The following is a 24397-nucleotide window of genomic DNA, read 5'->3' on the forward strand; positions in this document are numbered from 1 at the left end:
GTTAAAAGCAAATTTTTGGACAGATTGTACTAGTCAACGCCTCAAGCAACATCAACGATACTTAGTATACATAGTCACAAATTTCTTAGGAACTTAAAGGCTTAAGTTAATATAATTTACATTATTGTTAACAATAAAAATTCAAACAAGTGTGCTACAATGTTGTGGAATTTCAGCAAAGGGTTCGTCAGTCAAAAAAGTGTAGTGAACCACTGTTTTAACGGATTTATGCTACTTCACACCACGTTAATTATAATATGTAGTTTAATCAAGTACCCCAGCATTGAGAACATATCTACATTATCACAAATGCCAAAGAAATCAGTATGTACTACTAATTAAATTAATTGAAACTAACCTGTATGTCTAAAGGAGCAGACCCGGCTCGTCGAGTATCAACAGTAAATTCAGCTTGTTTTCCTTTAGATACACCATTTCTTTCTATACCTGGACCATAACATTCGACCTATAAGAAAAATCGAAGTTTTCGTTGAAACTTCATTCGGGAAAAAAGACATCAACACAATATTTAGTGGATATCTCGCACAATATGGAGATACTCTGGAAGAGATCCGTGTCATAGGCTATTCTGGTAAGCGTCTAAAGTGTTACGAATTTTCGTAATCCATTTTTCAACTGAAGATACTGGCAGTACTTTATTTATGTAAACATTTTGACTACTATATCTTAGCCCGAAAAATAGTTGTTCACTGTGATAATGCTGTCACATTTGCATTTAGACTGCAGAATTTAAACCGGAGGACAACAAGGTTATTTTGAAGCTACCACATTTTGATATAACCTTTGTTCACATAAAAGAGACCGATAACAGTACTGCCGACATATTAAGTTGCAATATCCCTGAATTACGCTAATCACGCTGATGAAAGGTGCATTTATTTTATAACGAACTTAGATGATTTCTCATTAAACAGATAAGAAATTATGTGGTAACAGAGTAATGGTGAAGTCTGTACGCAGTTAAGGGGAAAATGAGCACGCAATGCAAGAAATAATAATGTCAGATTTGTTGGTGACATCCTATTCATCCGGAACTCTCAGGATGAACGTTGATTTTTGGTGTTACCTCAAACTTCTGTGCAAAAGTTTGTAACCACTATACACACAAAGGGGATTTCGGTGTTGACCAATATGTAAAATTTACCAGTTATTTTACCGGGAGAACCAGAGAAAGACCTTTGAAGATTTTATAAGTGATTTTGAAATTTGTGCAAAGACGAAATACTCCAATCATATTTTAAGTCGGGAAACCTATAAAATAGAAGCTGACCAGCCACACCAAAAGATTTGTGTGGATATTGTGTAAAAGCTGCCATGTAGCTATAGTGCTTATTTTGTCAGTAATCAATGTGTATAGTCGTTTCGTGTTATTTTCCCCTCCGAACCTCTGCTACAAAAGAAATAATTCGTGTACTTGAAAAGAATTATTTCTATATGTTCCTGTAACCGAAATTAATAATTTCAGACCAAGGTTACCAACTTATGTCTAGTCTCTGGCACAAATACTGTGACACACATAACATAATACACGTAACTACAACGTCCTACAACCCGAAAGCAAATGGCATATTGAAGAGAACTCACCGGGAGCTGAACAGGATCATTAGATTGTGTTGTAGTAATAATCATGTAATAATAATCATAGCTATCATAATGCACTTGGTAAAATATCTGCAGAGCTCTTTTATTTCCTACTCTCCTGCAGAGCAACATAATTTGCCGTGGCCAGGTGAGCTACGAGACATTGAAAATTGAGAACTTTATGTTGAGGTTGTCCCCAATATGGGAAACAAGGGTAAAAAAAAAGAAAAAAAAGAAAAGAAAAAAGCACAAGGCAAACAGTCATCAGAAATTGCCTTAGAACGTGGCAATTTAGTGATGGTTAAAATGCATCCAGTCAGACGCTTCCAAACGGTTGACTCATAAGTATATGTTGACATATCTCGGCCCATATGTTATCACAAAAATTAACAAAAATAACGTAGAATTAAGATTCAAGGGGAAGAGGAGTTCGATCGCAAAATTTTACAAATATTAAATTGTTTAACTGCACAAAAATAAAAGAAAAACTCTTAAAGGATTACCCGAAGGAACAAGAATAACAGAATCGATGTCTTAAATTTGTATCTAGTATCACTTTAGTTGCTTTCACTTGCGATTAGAGCAACTTTTGTTACAATAATTAACACCATTCCATAACATTTGTTGTCGTTTTCCTTGCTAAATTGACAAAATTATAGGAATACTAGCATATATTACCCGCTTCGCTGGGTTAAAATTAAAATTTAAGTGCACAACTCCGTATCTAATGTGTTTAGTACCCGTGAAATATGCTGTTTTCGTTTTAATGGTATGGATTTAAACAGCATAAGGAAGATCATTGATCAACACGGCGATCGCGAAAACCATGGATTCGAGACTAATATTGGTCATTTTCGATCATATTATATATATATATATATATATATATATATATGTGTGTGTGTGTGTGTGTGTGTGTATTTCCCCCTCCCCATGTTGCGGACCATGGCATCGGAAGTGTAACCGTTCATCTCAGGGAACCCCCAAAAATGTGCATTCAGCACTAATGTCGGTCATTTTCGATCATTTTAAAATATCTCTTCCTCCCCTCCCCCAAGTTGCGGGGTTGAATTTGAATTTAAACGGGATCGAAAGTATCACTGTTCACCTAAGCGACCCTGAGAACTATAAATTCGACACCGATAGTGATCATTCTCGATCATTTTTTTTTCGAAAACTACGGATTAGACACTAATATTAGTAATTTTCAATTATTATTATATATAGCGCCCCCTCCCTCTCCCCTCCTCCGTGATGTGGCACACGGCATCAGAATTGTCACTGTTAATTTCAGCTACTCCAAACACTATAGATTCGACACTAATATCAGTCACTTTCGATAATTTTTAAATGTTTATCCGTTGTACCCGCCCCCTCCCCAACTATCAGGGTTGAACTTAGATTGAAACAGCATCAGAAGTGTCACTGTCTCATCGACCCCGAAAACTATGGATTCAACACTAATATCGGTCACTTTTGATTTTTAATTTCTCTCCCCCTCCCTCTCCCCTACGGTATATATAGTTCCCTCTCCCCGTGCTGCGGCACACGGCATCAGAATTGTCACTGTTAATCTCAGCTACTCCTACAACTATGGACTCTACACTAATATTAGTCTTTTTCGATCATTTTTAAATGTTTATCCCCCTCCCCTACGTTGTATCCTCCCCTCCCCAACTATCAGGGCTGGATTTGAATTGAAACAGAATCAGAATGGTACTGTTTCTCTCATCGACCCCGAAAACTATGAATTCAACACTAATATCGGTCATTTTTGATCATTTATAAATTTCTCTTCCTCTCCCCCTCCCCTACGTTGCATCGTCAAAGGAAATAGCCTAAAATAATCCCTGTCCCTAAAATCATATATGTTGAAGATTTGATTGAGATCGGTCGGCTGGTTCAAGAGTGATGAAGTCAGAAAGGCAGTCATTTTAATTTTAACTTGTTTTTACATACACCTCCCCTCTCCCCTAGATTGGCTCGTCAATGTGAAACGATAAAAGCACCCATGGCCCGACCCTCATATATGTTGAAAATTTGATCGAGATTGGTTGGGTGGTTTAAAAGTTATTAGGTTTTGTTAGTTTTTATTTATACGTCCTACTCCCCTTCCCCTAGGATCTACCAAATCCCTGTTTAAAGTGGGAATCAATGCACACTTTATAATATAAATAATATGCTATATTGCTTGAGATATGAATGTCCGTGAAAATTCCAGTTCTTATGCATGGCTCTTAGAGGGACCTCAAGGAGTCTATGAGCTACATAACTATACAGTGTATATCAGTCAGTATGTCCGGTAATGTACACTTGTAACAAAAGAAGGCATGATTTTTGCCCTGTCGACCCTATTGATTGAACGTTTTTATCTCCCAAATGAGATTGACTGCGTAAGCAGTCCGACCTACATCAGTCATTGGTATCGGTAATGTACGGAGTACCTCAACCATAATTTTAAGATGACACGGTCTAAATTCCTGTTGCCCCAACTGGGAGAGGCATGCCTCTCAAGTGATGACCTACATCTGCCATTGGTTCCGAACGGAAGCAAGCACCTAGTGATGTGATACCTTGGCATGTAAACTTGAGATAGTCCCGAATTGCTTGGACGTCCCTACCAAGCAAGCAGGTTTCAGCCTCTACCTAGATGATAACCTACACATGCTAGTGGGTTGGATATGTGGTAGCACGGTGTGTACATGATACCTAAGCAAGTATACTTGAAATAATCCCGTATTGAGTGGACGACCCTACATGAGAAGAATAGTAGTTACAGTCCTTCTCTCATAGCGACCTACACGTGCCATTGAGTCAGAGATGGAGTACTTAATACTTGAACATGTACGTGGTACCTCTCAATTAGCTTGAACGACATGAAGTAGGTAGGTCGGGGACGCAAGTCCCTCTGTGCTCAGAGGTTACCGGATTTGGGTTGTACTCTGCCAGGCTGTGATCAGATCGTGGGAGTCGGTATCTGGTACTTCGGTACTGGAGAGACGTAAGCTAGCCTTAACGCTCGAATATTATACAATCAGATGATAGTAAGAGCCTGTTAAGGGAGTCCCAGTTATACCTACTGATGGAAGACTTAGAACTTTGGTCCAGTAGCGAAATGAGCATACCCAATTATCTGCAAGATTTAAGCAACTCCTAGGCAGGAGATCTGCTACTGCTTGCTCTCTTGGTAGAGGACTCGTTCTGGACAGGTCTCACTAATGATAGACTGGGAGGAGGACTTCGTTTCTTTACGCATCACATGTCTACTGATTAACCAACTAGTATCCCAGTGCTAGAGTTTTAATGTGAAGAAATTCAATATGCATAGGTAACGGAGATGCAATTAATGTGTGGGGGTAAGGTCATAAGTAATAAAGGTACTCACCGAAGTGTTTCCCTGTCGAAGTGAGATACAGGGTAAGGGCATTAAGGTTTAAGAGAATTTAATGAATAAGGTGCCCTTAAGAGGGACAGTGGGTATATAAGGTCATAAAATTCAATATGATGGACAATAAGAGCAATAGTATTCAAACAAAAATAAAATGTCATTGAAACATTTTGTGTCTGAAATAAGACGAAAATATTTGACAAAAGGACTTCAAATGCATTTTATAAAGAATTTATTTCATAAGGTATTTCTTGTACTTTGTATATTCTGGACGGAATATCAAAGATTTTTCGATAAATTATTCAACGTAACAAGCTATACTATACCAATTTCGGGCAAAGTTAAAAAAAAATGTCCCAAGATAACTGCTCGTCCTCGCCATTTTAAGTATTCAGACAGCAGCAATACTAAATCGTGTATAGCATTTCATAGTTTTCTATTAGACATTTAATATGTCGAGTGGTAATTCTAGTGTAAAAGACAATAATTTTAAAAAAGCCCAAGTTCAAAGTCTACTTTTCGAGTTTACAGAAAAAGTGTAACACTCAAAATAAATCCTGTTATAATTAATTTCATTGCTACTACACAGCTTTAAAAATGTGTTATTTGGAAACAAATATCAATCACTTTTTAATACGAAAGTTCAATAAAAGAAAACTAATCGGTCTGTTTACTATATCTCAAAAGGTATTAATTATACTTATTGTTGTATTATTCATCTATTGGTAGCGTTTTAACTAATGATATTTATTCTAGTGAAAAAATTAATAAAATTAATCTTATCTATCTATACCTTTTCAGGGAAGTAATCAGTCTTAGGAAGTACTTGGGCAATATATGGAGATTTGGGAATATCCTCATTGTTGCACAATATATGTACAGCATATTCACCAGGAGCAGTTGGATAATATCGAACATCGGCAGATCCATCTCCATTGTCATGACAATCAATTTTTGCTTGTGACGGTCCTTCAATACTGAAACCTAAACAAAGATAACGTGACGTCATACTCAATTAATAAGAGTAAAATGTTAAGAAATTCAAGGTACGAATTACAATTATAACTACAACAAGATGTCTAAATTATTTCTTAACTAAGTAACAATTATTCCCTTTCCTGTTTCCCGTAAGTGTACATTCGATATACTTTAGAAGTCGCTGGTGGTCGAGAGATATGATCACCTATACTAAATTAAAGCTGCATTTGAAAACTATTATATGTAAAATGAGAAATCATGGATGAAGTTTAATAACCTATGTAAACTTAGAATATACCTATTAGTACGATATTAAGCAAACTAAATTAACTTGAGGCAACTATTCTTTAAAATCGAATGCAAGTGTAATTATTACTTTCTAAAGCGTAAATTTTTTAAATATACTCTCATCGACTACCAACTTGATATTTGAATAATGGAAAAATATCCGACACATGCGCACTACTTACAAACTAGTAAAAAAGAAGTATGGATTGTCATCTACGAAAATATAATTGCTTACAAAGAAACCACATACAAAATGCAATACCATTCAAAGTAATCAAAAATACTGCTTTGGTAAATTGAACATTTGACTAATGTCCACGAGATCTATCTATAAATCAACGTTGTTCAGTTAAGAAGACATTGCACATAACGAAGAGATAAAGTCTTGACTGAATAGAAAAAATTTTTAAACGCACATTTTTCAGCGTTCCAATATATGTTTGAGATCAGAGTAACACTTGACATTCATTTTTATACATATGTAGTTACAAGGGAACAAACTATAACAAATGTATTCGCGATTCTTTTGTTTATAAACTGATTATACACAATGCATTCTGAAAATTCAGTAACTTTTAGAATTACATATTTGGCAGTAATAATACAATGGTATTTTAAACAACTAAATGACAGGCTACACAATGTCTTCTGTTTCAGGTTTCTAGAGTTCTTGCTTCACAATCAGTAATTTAATCTATGCAAAAAATATTGTAATGTTCCATTAAAACTTTTAATACGTCTCAAAACTGAAAAATACATATTATTTAAGAACATCGTTGAAGAGAAATCAGACTTCGCTACAAAATTCCCCTCCTCCCTCGCCCCCACACAGACAATAAAGTTTCGGTTTAATATCGAATTAAACAAAGTTACAAACTAAGGCTTGTAAATGTTTGAGAAACTAAAAAGAAAATGTTGTTCACATTTAAAAAAAATACCCACAAAGCAATTAGTAAGAACATATTTCCATTAAGAAAAATATAAGAGAAATTATCAATGCATTTTAATAATAATAATAATAATAATAATAATAATAATAATAATAATAATAATAATAATAATAATAATAATAATAATAATAATAATACACAATGGTTCAAAATTAACAAATAATGTTTTATCAAAGCCCAAACTCGTTATTAACAGTATATTCTAATTAATTTTCTACACAAAATATAATTATGGTCTATAAAACAAGCAGAGCAGTGGAAGGGATGTTTTCTAAACATATCAGTATCAAAATTCAAAGATAAGATATAGCAGAAACAAAACAACAAAAGAAAGTTACTAAAACCATAGGGTATTTATATAAGCTCTTAAACTGTTAGTCGTGGGTTCGGCTTAAAACATCAACTGCTCACTGAAGAAATATTTCCTTCCCATGTACACTAGATTCTAATTTAATTTACATAAGCTTTTTCTAGAGAAATCCACTTTTAGAGAACCACTTTTTCTTACTAATGTTGAATGACTAGATCAACAGCAATCTTCAAAAAGGAAAAGTATATTTTGCCTTACGATTCTGAAACTGGGAGGAATTTATTTATAAGTCTATCATTTTACTGTACTAAAATATACCTTGGTAATATAGAATATACGGACTTCACCCAAAGTGAAGCAAAAACTAATTCATAATCACTCAGAAACAAACATACTGTATGAGTGTGTGTGATAGCGTTGGTTTCCAATGGTATATATAAAATTCGTCAAATATTCTACTCCAATATTTGAAAAAAATACGAGTTTTAAAAAATAATGATAAACTGCTTTGCATTTATAACCTCAATTTGCACGAACACTTAGGTCAATTTTCTCAACTTTAATCCTAACCTCTACAAAAAAATAAACAAGCTGTTATATCTAGACATTGGTACTTTTTCACTTTGATGAAATACATACTATTTTCTATTTTCTAAAATATGTACTATTTTCATTCTCATCTATTATTATTTGACATATATATAGCATATAAATTTCAGGGAGATAACAAGAACACCCCTTTGTAGAAGTTAAAAATGCCTTAAAATTCCATTATTCAATGTAAAGTTGAGAATTTCTGGGGAGAGAGACTGATCCTCTTTTCCTTCACTCGGCACGCTCATGATCTAACATATGTACGAGCTTTATGTGGCGACAAAATCCTTCAGTTGGCAAGGAAATAAAAGACTGAGTTTATGTTTTATGTTAAGGGACATGTATATTACACATTAAACATTTTTCAATTCACTACTGGGTGAAGGTCTTTCCAACCATCTACATGGGCAATTCTTTTCAATGTTGCTTCAGAGTGCTTATTGATATTACATATGAGAGGTTTTTCTTATTTCAGTTCGAATTGAAATAATTACTAACTTCAAAGAGATTTAATTCTAATTGTAGATACACAAAGGTAATGATAATGATTTTGCACTTATTGATATAAAGATCGATATTGAAACCAATGTTACCACGCGTTATCTTAAGTCATTTTGTTAATTCAAGTTTTTTTTTTTCCTCAATCAAATATACAAAACGTTTCAACTACAAAAGCAAATCCCTCAAAATTTGAAACGTTGGCACTATTTGGTTCGTGGGTTTAAATACGTGTGCATATACTTATATGGTTTCATAAATGTTACTGTTTCATAACACACAAAGAGTGAAAAAATGACTGGCTGGACCCGGACTTGAACAAGGGACCTCCAGCATACCATACCGATTGCGTTGTGGTTAACACGTCGGCAAGGTATGTTGAAGGTCCCGGGTTCGAGTTCCAGTCCAACCAGTCACTTTTTGTTTCTTATATAATTCGCACCTGGTGAGGATCTGGTGTGTCAAAAAATCGGTTGATTCCTCCTTTCATTAGTATATATAAAGTTAATGTTTCAGTTATATTTCTAAGTAACTTTCAATTGTAGATCAGTTTAATACTATTTGAATTCCCCAAAGAAGTATATCATGTTATTTGTACTAGTTTTAAGTTTTTATTTGGTATCATACATATGTAAAGTAAATTGCGACAATGAATTAAATATGATTTTGAATAAAAACAAAGGAAATGTAGCAGTGTTTGACAACTGTTTGCCATCGAGCTTTAGATGATTCTAATCTTAAAAAATGGAGATTAAGGCTGCCACTAAAGTTCGATGGCAACTAGTTTCTCAAGACGGTTGAATTTTTTGAAGGTTTCTATAACCTCAGTTATATTTGAAAACTCAATCTTTCAAAATTTAAGCCCAAATGTAGGATCTTGAATCACACACACACACAAAAAAAAAAAAAAAAAAATAAAATAAAATAAAAAATTACCTATATTATGCATGGACAGGGATTTCAAAACACGCAAAAGCTTGAGATTTCTTGAACGTGATTGTTCATTTACACTTCTGAAAACTATTTCTTGTTTCGTTCTGTTCTTCAACTGATATAAATCATTTCCTCTATCATACATAGCTATTCTTTCCTCACAGCATCTTAACTGCATATTTAACACGTGCAGAATTTCTGAACTTCATGCTATACGATAGTTGAATTTTCAGTTATATCTCAGGTTTATTAATGTACTTTATTTTGCATCATTGTTCAAAAGTATTAATCTGACTTCATCACTACCTTGTAATTATTTCCGTTACTTTCAGACGCCCAACTACTATTTCTTTCAGTTTAACGTCAAAATGTTATTGATTTTTTCAATACTTTTCCCTCTACCTTTTGAACTTCATAGTTCCAATTCTCATTATATGGCTATAGCTGTTACGATTAGTTCCCTGTGAAATTATATGCTTTCCCTCTCTTTCTTCCCTCTCCCTTCTCTCTCTCTCTCTCTCTCTCTCTCTCTCTCTCTCACAGTTAATGCTACACTAATCTCAACTGGAGACAAAGAAATTACAGGGGAAAGAAAATCACAATTTCGATTTGAATTTTAGCTTCTTCCATAGTTTTCTAGACATTGGAAAGATAAACAAATAAAAGAAACACCATTTTCTCTCCTGAATTTCTTGTCCTCGACTAAGCACGAGACATTCATAGACTTCCAAATGATCTACCAAGATATATTTTTTTTATTGTTCTCAACTTATACCTCAAATTTAGATTATTAATACTTTAGTCACTGTTCTAACAACTGTTGGTGAAACTGTTTTGTTTGTACCAGCAGTACCAGTATCGTTTTTTTCTTTAAATAATGATTATGAAAACTGACTTTACACCAAAACAAAGGTTATAATTAAAAATCTTATTTTTTTTTCTAAAATATACAAGGAACGAAGACGTAACTTTATTGTGCAACAATCTTGTTTCTTTTTCGTTAAAATCATTATTATTACTTGCATTCATTTAAAACCGCAAAAATGTATGAATCAAAGATTTACAATGTTCCACCTTACATGGTATCTCGTAGCATTGCGTAAGAACCATATATAAATACCCTATGAACATAAAATTAAATCGTTCAAAAGAAGCACGCTTCTCTTCACTTTTTAAAAATTATTTTACTGACACTCCACGGTACTATACTTCACGCCTATAACACTGTTCTCCAGTATATAGTACAATAAAAACAAGTAATATGAATATTTTATTTCATTATATCACTCTCTCAACAATTTTTATTTATCAATTTATTTATTGACGTTTTGTTTTTGGATTTTTATCACTATTTGGTATAATTCAGATATTTCTTTTCAATAAACAGTGCATCTAAAAGCTCACAATCAAGTACTATAATAAACTGTAAATAATCATCATTGAATCAATACAACAAAATTTAACGATAGAATTGTTATATTAGTTTCGTCAAGGACTCGGCACATTTCATAATTAAATAGAATGTACTGAAGTCGTTCAAACTTTCGTTCATTACTCGATAGCTAGAAAAATTAACTATGTTGAGTATTTGTATGAAGTTCCTGAATCAGTTTCTTTCTTTTTTTTTTTTAATTAGATTAAAAGGATATAAAAAGCTTATTATATCCTCTAGTCTATCTACTCTACTAATCTATTTCTACGACCTTGTGCTCTTTTCACCTTCACTACCTTCTCATTTTACCCATAAAAAATTAAATCGAAATTCTTTCAAGTATGAATATAGTGCAGAAGTAAATATTATCACAGGTTGATAAATTAAATACCTGAAAACATTGTCATAACTATGTAGCCCATATGTTAGGCATGTGTTTTTAACGTCCAATAAATTTTGATTATAACTTCAAAACTCCCAATAATTTTAGCATATGGTTGCATTGTATTTTTTTTCTTTCTTTCACCAATTTATATAATAATTAATATATTTGCAGTTATATGTTAATTCACATGTCGTTGGAGGAGAAAAACTTTCCAAGATACATTTTCATTTATTTTAAGTAACTTTTCTTGTTGCTTCCATCCAATTTACCTTTTTCTTTAGATAATTTAAGTATCTAAATATCAATGTTATACAAAAGTATAAAACATACACACCTTTCAGAAAACATAAATATGCTTTTGGAAGATTCAAATTTGCGATTTATTCTAGTACTAAAATAATCAACTTTGTGTTTCTGGTGATATTAATCCTATGCTATAATTCTATTACTGTGGCTTTTGAAAGACATCCAAAAATACCACAATTCTCCAGCATTTATTTAGTCTCCAATTTTCTCACTTTACTAATTCAATTTCTCCTTTATAGTCACTTATCTCTTTCTATTCTTTTGCATTAGATTCAAAGCAGCATTACATTATAGGCTTTTTAATACGGTAAATATATTTTTTAACGTTATTCTCAATTTTGAAGAGTCCTTAATTGTTCTGTTTGTTAACCAATAGAATTCCATTTTGTATACGAAATTCAAAGCTACTAGAGGTTCAAGATATTTTTCATTCTCTAATCGATGTATGTACTAATTCCATCACATTAAGCATAAAAAGTATTATAAAACTTATCGTAACAATTTACTGTTAAATCACTGAAAGACAAGAATGGTGCAGACAAACAACGAGAAAAATGATTTAAATAAATCATTCTCAATAGAGTGACACCAAGAGCACAACAACAAATATAACTAAAAGAAAATCAAGGAATAGTTGTGTGCAGAAAAAGTTATGAAATATATACAATATATGCATTATGATGACGTCTATAACAATTTGAAATAGTAAGGAAATCTTTAAAATTATTATCAAGAGTTATTCGACATATTTAATTTAGGTTATTAATAGTAATGACTGCAAATATTAATACATTGTTTCGTCAAAACTGTATTAGATACAATGAAAATTATTTGAATCTTATTAATAAAGATTAACAAAATAATTCTTTTTTATTAAGTATATACCTAACCTTTCAACACTCGTGAATATTATTTTATTATCAAATCTTCACAATTTAGTGAAATCATTTTTAAATTTTGATTTTGGTTTAATAAACAACTTTCACATTACATGAACCATTGCAATACAATTTACATATCCTCTGGTTTCATCACTACACAACGGTTTATAATTACGTCTTCCATACTTCTCATCCCACATATAATGTTCTCCGGATGATTTAAGTGCTAATTTGAAATAACGTTACAAACATCAGACTAAATTATACTGAAACTGGATTTATTTAACTGCATTGTTTTCAAGTTTCTTATGTTTAATATTTTAAGCATTTTGTATGTAACAATATCACAAATTTTAACCTAATTTATTAACATCAGATAATAATCAACTTTAACGAATCAAGCCAATTATTATATTATTATTAATAATATTATATTATTATTTTGTTTATGAAGCACTTGTCCGTTTCGTAAGAACACTTTTGGCTTCGAATATTTTCCTAAATAACCACCCGTAAATTGTCATGCAACTTGATAAAATAAGCATGCCAAATGTCATCCAACACCTGAATAAGCAGAAGAAAATACTTGTCGAGAAGCAGACAATGCAGGTCTAAGAATAAAGAGGGAATATTAAAATTTGACACTTACATCATTTGTACTCACTTTTCACTCCTCCTCCTCACAGCAGCACAAAAATAATAAAGACACAATAACCAGCTGACAATAATAAAATCCTTTCTTATTGCCCGCAAACGGCCTTTTCCAAACATAATAAGTAATCTACAATCTCATTTACTATTTTAAAATCATGAATGAAATTTCTTTGCAACCTAACTTATATTGCGTATTAAAAGTAAAAACAGTTAGAAAACATCCCTATTATATAAAGAAAATAAAAGCATGTAAGCACTTATCTTGCGTTTTGCTTTTATATATCACTGCATAAAAGTGCAGTTGACTACGGCGTTAACAAAATGATTATAATGCACTTCCTTCCTAGGTAGGAACTATTACAACTATTCCCACATGGTTATAATAGTTATTTTAGTACTAACATTCAAAAATATTACCAGCGATAGAAAAGTGATTACCTGTTATATACGCATGATGACACACCACATTAAAAAGTAAAGGAAATATATATTCTTGGCACTTGAATATAGTACAATGAAAATAATTACATCTGTCCGAAAATATGTTATTTTTCAAAAGCGAAATAAGTAAACTATAACAATAATAAAAGGAGTTATGCTACATGTAAAAACCTCGGATTACGATGAACGCTGTAACAGAGAATTTTCGAACTAAAGATACTTCGCACTACTTTCAAAACTTGATTACTTTCCAAACACGAATAAGTATGTGGATATACCGATAATTATGTACTGTACTCTGTAGAAGAATAAATTCAAACACAAAAAAGATATAACTTAATCCGACCATGATTAACAGATGGTGTTCAAATCACGAAAACTTACTTTGCTTCATTAAACTTGATGTGTTAGCAAAGACATTACAATGTTCTGAGCAGTACGCACGTAGATTCGCTAAAGTATCAGCTGCTTGGAAACGCAAAAGCAGAAACTTCGGATTCATTAGATTTTAAAATAACATATTTAAAAATATGAAATTTTCGCCATTGCATATGACTTTAAACTTAGTAGTAGGAGCACAGTCCATAACGAAAATGGGGAATGGCGGAAGCTTCATAACGAGGAACTACATAGTTTATACGGTTTACCCAACATTGTTAGGGTCGTCAAGTCTAGGAGGCTTAGGTGGGCAGGTCATGTAGCTAGAATGGAAGAAAGTAGAAATGCTTTCAAAGTCTTGACTGGAAGACCCATAGGAAAACGACCATTAGGAAGACCTAGGCGCAGATGGGAGGACAATATTAAGATGGATCTCGCAGAGATAGGAATACAAAGTAGAAACTGGATGCAATTAGCTAAGGATAGAAGTCAGTGGAGAGCTTTTGTGAACGCGGCACTGAACCTCCGGGTTCCATAGGCCATAGAGTTAGTTAGTTAGTTAGTTAGCACAGTCCTTAACGGTAATTTCAGACGGGTTCTATGGCATGTGTGCGGTAAGATCTTTAGTATCAGATAAATCTTGATAACTGGAAATTTTGTGCGAATAAAATGACTAGTTTCAACAAGATCCTGATTGAAAGTAAGAGTATTGTACGCACTCTTTACTTTAGTGAAATTATGTCAAATTACAGCCTAACTGCTCTTTAATAGAAATTACGGTTGATAAAAGTCAATTAGTTATTTCATACATCATTATTACATATAATAAATAAATAAATTCTTAGAAAATTACCCACAAAAGCTTACAATCTAGTCTAGCATTTCAATATCAATAACACATTGTAGTACACAATAAAAATAGTTCTGCTTATTCTATGACCTTACCAAGCGCTCCTGTTTCTCCGTTTGTTTCAACTGTAAAGAGCGCTGGGTATCCAACAACTCCTCCAGCCAAACCAGGACCATAGGCTCGAATTTTAGTTTCTTTGTAAGGCCCTACATTGACTTCAAATGGCGATCGTGGAATTTCCTGACCAGCAAAAGTGATCATTACTACATGGCGTCCTTCTTTCCTTGGATGATATATTACCTCATAAGTAGTACCGTCTACTTTTCTCATCTTCACAGGTTCACTGACACCACCTGAAAATGCAGAAAAAAAAAGCCAAATATTAGTATGACCGAATTCTGGAAACAAAAATTCAGGACATCCTTCCCAATTCTCAAAATCATTCTACTTCGTCACGAAATACAATCTGAACAGACTAAATACATATAACAAAATTGTAAGTACTGGTATTTATTACTACAAAGATAAATATAAACTTACATTATCAATTACATCAAGTTAATGTGAAAAAGAAGAAGCAGGAGCAAAAATTGATTATGCTAAACGCCAAGCATATTTTCTCGAACTTCTTGTCTTACTGATCATATTACAGGTTTTTATATTGTAGTGATAAAGATCCACAGAATCCATACTGTAATTATACAAAACCTGAAGACAAAGTTTCTTTCGTCAGTCCACTGTATCAGACTCAACGAAGATATTCTTTCCACGTTTCCGCTAGAAGAAGATATGGTAAAGGAGTACTCAGAATTTAAGAGAGTGAAGAATGAAAAGCGCGTTATGTTATTTTAAATGATTCGGTATTGCCAAAAGTATTTTGTGAGGAAAAAAAGTGTTAAAATACCTTAAATCGTAAAACATTCAGAAAAAAAAAAAGTACATGTAGGCTCAAAATACCTCACAATGAGATAATTAAAGAAACTGAGGCGAGAACGAGCCCCGTAAGTTTCTCCACGAACTCCTGAATACAAAATAAAAAGCCAGGACAATTCCGGATATTCGGGACATTTGGTTACCCTATACTATGCTATATTATAATGCATTTTTCGTAACAGATTTCTCGATACTCAGATTGATAAACCACGCTTGAGTTATACCTATTGGATGAGAATACAAAATCATCTCTCGCCTACTGTAATAACATAGTTGTTACCATTTGTATTGTAATCTTGGGGCCAGGGATAAATGACCACTTTCCCTGGGAGAGGAAAGACCTTCCTCTATCCCCTGTGGCTTAACAACCGCAAACTACACTGGAGTTCGCGAAGGAGTCAATGCTGTCAGATTTCTAAACTGAATGACTTCTTTTCCTTCTTGTTTTTGAACATTTTCTTCCAGATCGTCATATGAGGACAGCGAAAGTACAAACTGCTTTTTAAGTTCAACTTCGACAGCAACTTGGATTATGTTAGTATTCGAAAGTTTTTGATAAAGTGAAATTTTTATTTATTGTTTATAGAAGATCGATACGAAAAAAGATAAGGCTAACGAAGAATCTAATTTTTCACAAACGATCCTATTTTCTTCACAATTATACTTTTTTTAAAGGGGAAAAGGGAAGAAACAAAGGGTGGAAAGAAGATGCATTCTCTCTAAAATTCTCAAATCCACTTTGCGTAAAGTTTTTCGAAACGGTGAGGTTTTGTAAAGCAAAAATGTTATCAAACTAACATCAGATGTTTCGCGGATCGTACTCACCACAATAGAAAGTTAAATAAATAAATAAAAATAATAAATAAAAAATACATTCTACAAATTCAAGATCTTAGGGTTTATCGAATGCCAACGAAGCAACACGTGGACAGACAGTAGTTACCATTCAGCAAAACAAATGATTTTATTCGCAATTTGCTGCAACATATAGTATACGAATGCTATAAGAAAGTAGTCATTTACTGCAAAAAATGCCGCCTCAAATTATTTGCGAGAAGACATCTGGAACTAACATTGAATTTCTGTATTTCATCAGAACATTACAACGTTCACTACATAATATGGTGTTTTCGTATAAATCAGGGTCAAGAAAAAGTGCAAAATGTGAGTTCAATGAAGTTATTACTTGGAAATACAGATATCTGGAAGAAATTAAAGCTTACCGCTGCGCAAAATACTGTGGCGTGTATCAAGACGAAACTTGGTACATGTCAAAACAAAAATTGGTCCGACGATTCTCACAATTACACAGTTGTAACTTCAGAAAGAAAAGGGGAAAGTCGTTATTATGCACTGAGGTGGCAGATTTGATTTCGTGGATGATGTTTTATTTAAAATTCACAAGAAACTGCCTGACGCTCCTGCCGATTACCATCCATATATGAGAAAAACGCAAAATTTTAACAGAATTGGTTAGAAAACTGCATTATCCAATTTGATTTTTCTTGCCCCAGGTGTTTTTGAGCCCGGGTAAGGAGTGAGTGATACTGCAGGTGCCTACAAGAAATAGTCCAGAATGCGAGTGTACGGCACAAGGTCATAGCAAATAAGTTTCGAGTTAACCACGATTCTATTGGAAAATCAGCTGCTTTACTGCGCCTGTAAGCACGTATCATTCGCTCACACCCACAATTACTTTGCGCTGTCCTGTGCGTTTTTACCGATGGTTTGTCACTTGCCCCTTTGAAACCCTGTTCCTGAACACCCCACTAGTGTGGGAGTTTGTGTAATTGAGGAATCCCCTATTACTTGCTCCCACGCACGGCTCTCTCTTGCGCTTCAATTCAACAACCAAAAAGTGGTGAAAAAATTAGTGCAAGAGTTATTTGCGTTCAAGATTAAATACTAGTATCGAAGAACTGACAGAAATGTGGCTTCTTCAGACAGTGTAACACGATGACCTCTATTTTGAGTGCTAGGCAGATGTCGTTGAAATTTCACACATAAAGTAAGTGGCCGAAATATATGAAAAGTTTTGATTTCATCCTTCTACAAATATTCACAGGACGGCAGAATTTATCCATTACATATTTTGATGTACTAGACAACACTCTCCTCGCAGTTCTAAATTACTACAATATTACTTGTTCAGGAGTCCTAATACGATCATTATATTTTCGCTACGAACATTCTGTGTTTATTCACAATTACATTAACATTTTATTTGAAATCAACGAAAGAGATGTGTTTCTCACCTTATTATGTTAATTTTCATACCTGGTCCAATAATGCGAACTTCTGGAGTACCTTCTCCTGCACCCTCTGTGTGAATTTTAAAATCGGCAACGTCCCGCACTCTAACTCCATTTGGCTGTAAACCTCGTCCTGTTGCACGTACTTTCTTGGGATCTGATACTGTTAAAAAGGAAAAAAATCTCAGTTACAATACTGATATTTTTTTTACAATATATATATATATATATCCGAATTTTTTATAAAAAACTAATTTTTCAAAATTTAATACATACAAATTACATTCTACACTCTGTATGAAAATGCTACCATATATATACATACATACATACACACACCACACACACACACATATATATATATATATATATATATATATATATAGTGGCTGACCCAGGATAAGATCAAGGGAGGGGCTAAACCATAGTTTGCCGTTTTATCCAGTGTATACCTGAGCGTCAAGGGTGGGTTATAGCCCCTATAGCACCTCCTTAGATCCGCCCCTATATATATATATATATATATATATATATATATATATATAAATGAACGTGGCTATGTTTGTGACTTAATTCTTGAACCACCCGACCGATCTGAATCAAATTTTCAACATAGATAAGGTTTGGGCCTGGGATGGAGTTTTGGAGTTTGTCACTTCACTTTGACGGTGGAACTTAGGGATGGAGAATGGGAATGTACTTTTAGCAGTAGCATAGAGTAATCAGAAATTTAATTTCTTTTATCAATACATGATCTGAAAAGAAAGGAATTTTAGGGTACAAGTGAAAAGCTTGTCGCCTTTAATAATGATAATCTGCTTTCACGTAATAATAACAATAATAATAACAATAATAACAATAATAATAATAATAATAATAATAATAATAATAATAATAATAATAATAATAATAATAATAATAATAATAATAATAATAATAATAATAAATAAAATAAACAATCTGACAGTAGAAAAAAACAATGACGACCTAAAATGTTTTTTCTTTTTATAAAATTCAAATTATATCAAAATTATATTTTAATTTAGAAAGAAGGCTGCTAGAAACTGAGGATAATTAAGAGATTATTATTGTATGAATAATGGCCTCGAACATTTTGACACAACGATATTTCTAGGTCTACAGTTACGAAACTTCAGAAATTTCAATGGTTCATACTACAACTTGGATACAATCAAAATTTCCGCGAACTTTAAGCTTGATTGTTATATATAGTTACAAATGATTCACTTTATTTTTATTTTTATTTTATTATTATTAGTTCGCTCTCGGGGCACGAAATATTTCATTATTATTTCGTACAACCTTTCATATTTTCTATATAAAAGAAATGAAGAGCACCATGCGAGGCTAACTTTACTGTGTAAATGTTCTGTTCCGTTGTAGTACTGGAAAGCGAGAGACAGAGAGCAAGATGGAGAGAAGAGGAGGAATAATTTCTAAAGCAGGATGTAGGGAAAATGGAAAACAAGAATGAAACAAGAATATTAATAGGCACTCATAGACAATATTCTAATTATATTTTTCCGAATCACAATTTTAATAAAAGAAATTTTGATTTTGCAAAATCAATTTCTCTTTTTAATTTCTACTGAGTGCAACATCTGTTCTGATAACCTAATATTTCCATTCATACAACTATTATCCGATTCACAGTATTCAGCCATACAGTTACGATATAATATAGTAAGAGTTAACAACTTATATATCAAATGCAACTCTATACGTAAATTGCGTTCAACCTTTCTGAAATTGGTTCAATTTCTTTGCTGTCACACGGAATAAACTTAATTTTACGGGATGACAAACTTTATGGTCGCCAAATTTTGTTTTAGATCAGAAGTCTCGTTATAATCATCTTATAAAGTACATTTTATCACCTATAATCAGAAACAATTTGGTTCCATTTCTGAATGTATTTTGCAGAATAACTTGAGAGAGTGAATTCAGTGTTTTTTTAATCTCCTTCGTTTCTTATAGATTCTTATACTACACTACACTATTTTGAAATTGTTGAACTGATCAAAAGCGTAATAATGAAACGTTTATCTAAAGCGAGAGAACTCAGAACTTTCGCTGCTGAATACACAAATGAACAACAAGAATTCCTCCACATGTATAATGAACTAATAAACTACTAATCGGAAATTACATTACACATTAAGTTAGTGTACGTGTCTAGCGAGATGTTTAATATATTTTATGACTTATTGCATTCTTCTAGGCATGTTTGTACATTCATCTTTGTACAGAATATGTAATTAACAAAAGGTATTTGTATTATAAAATACAGATATGGCACAATAGCATAAAAATATTAAGGAAGCTACACAACTTACTAGGCGCGACACGAACACCAAATGGACTGTTTGGTATTGGCTGTCCGGCAAAAAATATGTTTACTGAATGAAGACCAACGGCCGGAGAAACATATTCACACCGCCATATATCAGGACTTATTTGTCTCACTTTTACTGGCACTGTGTTTTTATGTCCAGCTGGATCTAGTATGATTACTTCAGGAACTCCGCGACCTGCATCTGAAAATATACAAGACATTTGTTTCATTTATTAATTATATTCATACATCGTCAGTATACAACAATTTTTCTTTGCATCGCTACTGTCTCAACATTTCATGATTTCTATTTGTCTTGGAAAGTGAAAAGCATTAAAATATTGGAGTTTAAAATCCTGTTCAATTGTAATTTTAAAATTTTATTTCTTCCTCTGAATAGAGTGTTTCATAACAATGACACTTAAGGAATGATACTTGATCTTAATTTCATTTTGTTTTCTCAATTTGAAGTATTTACCAAAGAAATAAACAATATTTAGAAAAGCGAAATTAATACACCTGCCACTCCGTTAAAGTGGAATAATAGAAAAATTAATAAGAGAATAGATATCGTTTATCTGAAATACTTTCACCTCATTCAATTTGTAGAATAGTCACAAAACAATTTATGTCGTCGATGCTTTCAACATTCATTAACCTATTAATTAATCATAATACAATATGAAAATGATCACAAAAACAAAACCTAAGCGTCATATATATAAACAGGAAAACTATCTCCGTATAAATATTCCAAGTAATAACAGTTTAGTACATCGTTGCTCAAAGTCAATAGTGTGAACTGTAAGACTACTTGAGAAACTGCATAATATCTTGTACTACTTTCCATGGCTCTTATTAAATTTCATTAGCTAAAACATCATTATAAGCATTTGCATTATAAATAGTGATAAATCTAACCTTTTGTAGAAATATCGAAGTAAGTCGGCCTGTTGATCATGACTCCTTCTGGCTGTAGGCCTGGTCCTGAGGCAGTGACTTTGGATGGATCACCAGCATGACCTTCAACCATTACATTGTAAGGTGACTTCGGAATTTCTCTGCCCGCAAACTTGACAGTTACTCTATGGTTACCTTCTTGGCGAGGCGTGTATGAAATGCTATACGTAAGGTTTCTGTCATTATTGAACCTGATGTCTACCTGAGGAAAAGAGATGATTTTAAGTAAGCACTACAGAAGTAAATATATCCCATACCTTAAAGAAGTACTGTATTAACAACATTACTAGTTAACTAACAAATTGTCACCATCTTAAAGATTCATTAAGATATACGCAAAAATTAAATTAAAATAAATCATTCAGTTTCACGTCCCACGGTCATGTCATGTAGGCTAAAGGAGATGGTGAGGATGTGAATGAATGAAGTGGCAGAATGAAGGATATGGGAGGAAACGGCAGAACCTCGGAAAAACCATGAACACGTTAGGGTATACTATATAGACCATAATGGCTAATCCTAGCAGCCATTGGTAAAACTATAATTCTCTTAACAAGACGTTAAATATTACTTAGTAGCTTTTTTTATATTAAAAGCAGCCTTTTGTGTAATCCACTGCTAGACTAATATATATTTCTTGTAGCCTGCATCAATTGAGAGTGATTAATAAACCGAGTTTCAAATTGGAGAAAGTATTGCCTTTTGTAGTTCGTTTCAATTTGACTAGATACCTATGTCTGTTTTAATTTATTTGTTGTTATTTTTCTTTTATACACAATCTTAACTTCAGGAATTTAGGGAAACCTTAAGACTGCAATTTTTCAGTTATAATTTCCAGTAACATTCAGAGGAAAAAATCCCCTGGAACACAACTTAGAAATATTCTTGGGAAAAAGGTAACATGAATTTAATTGTGAAAATTGGTCACTTAGATATCTCACTCATCGAGTCTCTTTGCAGACTGAAAAAGTCTGTGATTCACCTACAGAGGTAGTGTTGAAGAGGAAGATTTCCACTAACAGAGGCTCTTCAGTTATCCAGGTCACATTTATCCAGATTTGACAGTACATAAAATGGCTGGGTTTACGTATGGTGGACGCCCAAAGAGTCGTATGCTTCGGAATTCTTAACGTTTATCATGGCAGCAGCCAATGTTACTGTGGACAACAATTTCATGGTAATTTGTTGGTATTATTATTATTGTTATTGTTACTAAAATATAGACAGTAATTATGTGGGATAACCAGCTCATCTTAAGGCACAAATGCTTTGAAGAAAAAAAGTATTTCAAGATGATAATGTGCCAATAAACATAGTCATACTTATCAAGTGTGCCTCAAGAAACATCTGGATGAACTTTAACAATGTCTGTTGAATTCGTTTATTTCTATCTTACAAAATGCTCAGTTAATAACAGTGCCTTGAACACAGTCTAATAGATGTAGAAGGTCTATGAGCAGTGACTGTTTCTCTCCGTGCTCGAAGGGTAAGCTTGTCATACGTCTCGTAAAAAACGAGACAGTCTCGATTTTGAACCCGAGTGTCCCGTGTTCTAGTAAATTTAGTCAGTACAGGTAAATGTCCCGTATTTTAGTCCCGTCCCATTTCTACTTCTCAGTTTCAGATTATCGAAAAGTGAAAAATCAAAAATTCTGACATTAGCTGGCCGCAAACGCTGTTATTAGTAAATATGCAATAAGCTGTGACATTAAACAGCTTGGAGCAAGTTATCACACCACCTTGTCCGATTTCATAGCGAGCAAGCCGATCGACTCGCAGCGCAGAATTGCAGTTGTCCGTTGGCACTCAAAGGGAACTGCAATCTTTGATAAAGTGCACGAGCTGAGTTGTTGCTGATAATACAAGTGAAATATTTCATTTTTTATCAACAAGAATGCCTAAATGGAAGTGCACTTTTTTTAAAATTTAATTTAAATTTAAAGGAAAAGTATCCTTTTCTAAAAGCAACGAAGCTGACTCTTTCCATTGCATATTATGGAAGCTCGGACATTTTTCTACACAAAAAACAGCAAATATAAGATGGCTTCGAGTGCTTCTACATCTACAAGCATAGGGAAGATAAGTAACTTTTTCTAGAGGAAGACATTAGCTGAGTTAAAAGAAGTTATGTAACTAATCTTTTTGAGGGGCTAGGGGTGCAGAATTGTGCTTTGGTCTAGGGCTTAGAAATGTGTAAATCCAGACTTGGCAATCACACATGACGCACAGGGAAAAATCAGCTAAGTTTTAATCAGATTAAACTGACAAATGTAATTTTGACATATACCACCATGTAAATAAATATTGCTGAACACGCAAAGTATATTGAAGATAAATAATATCACTGATTTAAACAAAATGAGATTGATTGCATATTGTTTTCCCGTAAAAGTTTTTTTTTTTTCCTGAGACGTCATCTTGAATTTTTAAGAAGGTTCTTCTGTATTTGGATTGTAAATCTCTTCACTCCGTACAATTAATTGCATGGAACGAAGAGAGAAAGTAGCTGCAGCAATTGCAGGGAACGAAGAGAGAAAAGTAGCTGCAGCTGAGGGCACTTTCGCCTATAACGTTATTGTTCATAACCAGAGCTACAGTTCATTGGATTATACATCAAAGGTAATTAAAGAAAGGAAAAGAAAACAGTAAAGAAAAAAAAGAAAAGAAAAATTACGATATTAAGTTTAGCTGGGGCAGAACGAAGGCCAAAGTCGTTGTCAACAACGTGTTAGCTTCATGATGCAAAGACCTCTTTATTGAAGATCATCTTCGTGTAAATTTCTTAACTTTATCCATCGACACCAGTAACCACAAATCAGAAAAATTTCCTACCAGTTCTAGTTCAACATTCCCTACCAAAAAGTGGGGTACACTTAAAAGCTCTGAAATTTAGTTCTATTGTGTACGAAACGTCAGATGTCTTATGTGAAAAAGTAAAATCTGTTTTGCACAATCATAAATTGAAATCCAAATTTGTGTGTTTGAGTGCTATTGGTGGTGTAAACAGAAGTGTCAAAGAAATGGTTTT

At 33.1% G+C, this 24397-nt stretch overlaps 1 protein-coding gene across 2 annotated transcripts in view; it reads right to left on the reverse strand.

Annotated features, from left to right (window-relative positions):
• The window catches only part of cher (filamin A protein cher), a 627873-nt gene that overhangs the window by 290325 nt on the left and 313151 nt on the right, over nt 1-24397 (reverse strand). For both annotated transcript variants that reach the window (XM_081762014.1, XM_081762015.1), the window contains exons 7-12: nt 21331-21571; nt 20411-20611; nt 18079-18216; nt 14964-15221; nt 5784-5974; nt 359-466 (exon numbers count right to left, since the gene is read on the reverse strand). In XM_081762014.1, coding sequence (XP_081618140.1) covers nt 359-466; nt 5784-5974; nt 14964-15221; nt 18079-18216; nt 20411-20611; nt 21331-21571 — 1137 coding nt within the window. The remainder of the gene's footprint in view (nt 1-358; nt 467-5783; nt 5975-14963; nt 15222-18078; nt 18217-20410; nt 20612-21330; nt 21572-24397) is intronic.

The sequence above is a fragment of the Thermobia domestica genome, chromosome 6, assembly GCF_964235325.1.
Source record: "Thermobia domestica chromosome 6, izTheDome1.hap1.1, whole genome shotgun sequence".
Taxonomy (NCBI): domain Eukaryota; kingdom Metazoa; phylum Arthropoda; class Insecta; order Zygentoma; family Lepismatidae; genus Thermobia; species Thermobia domestica.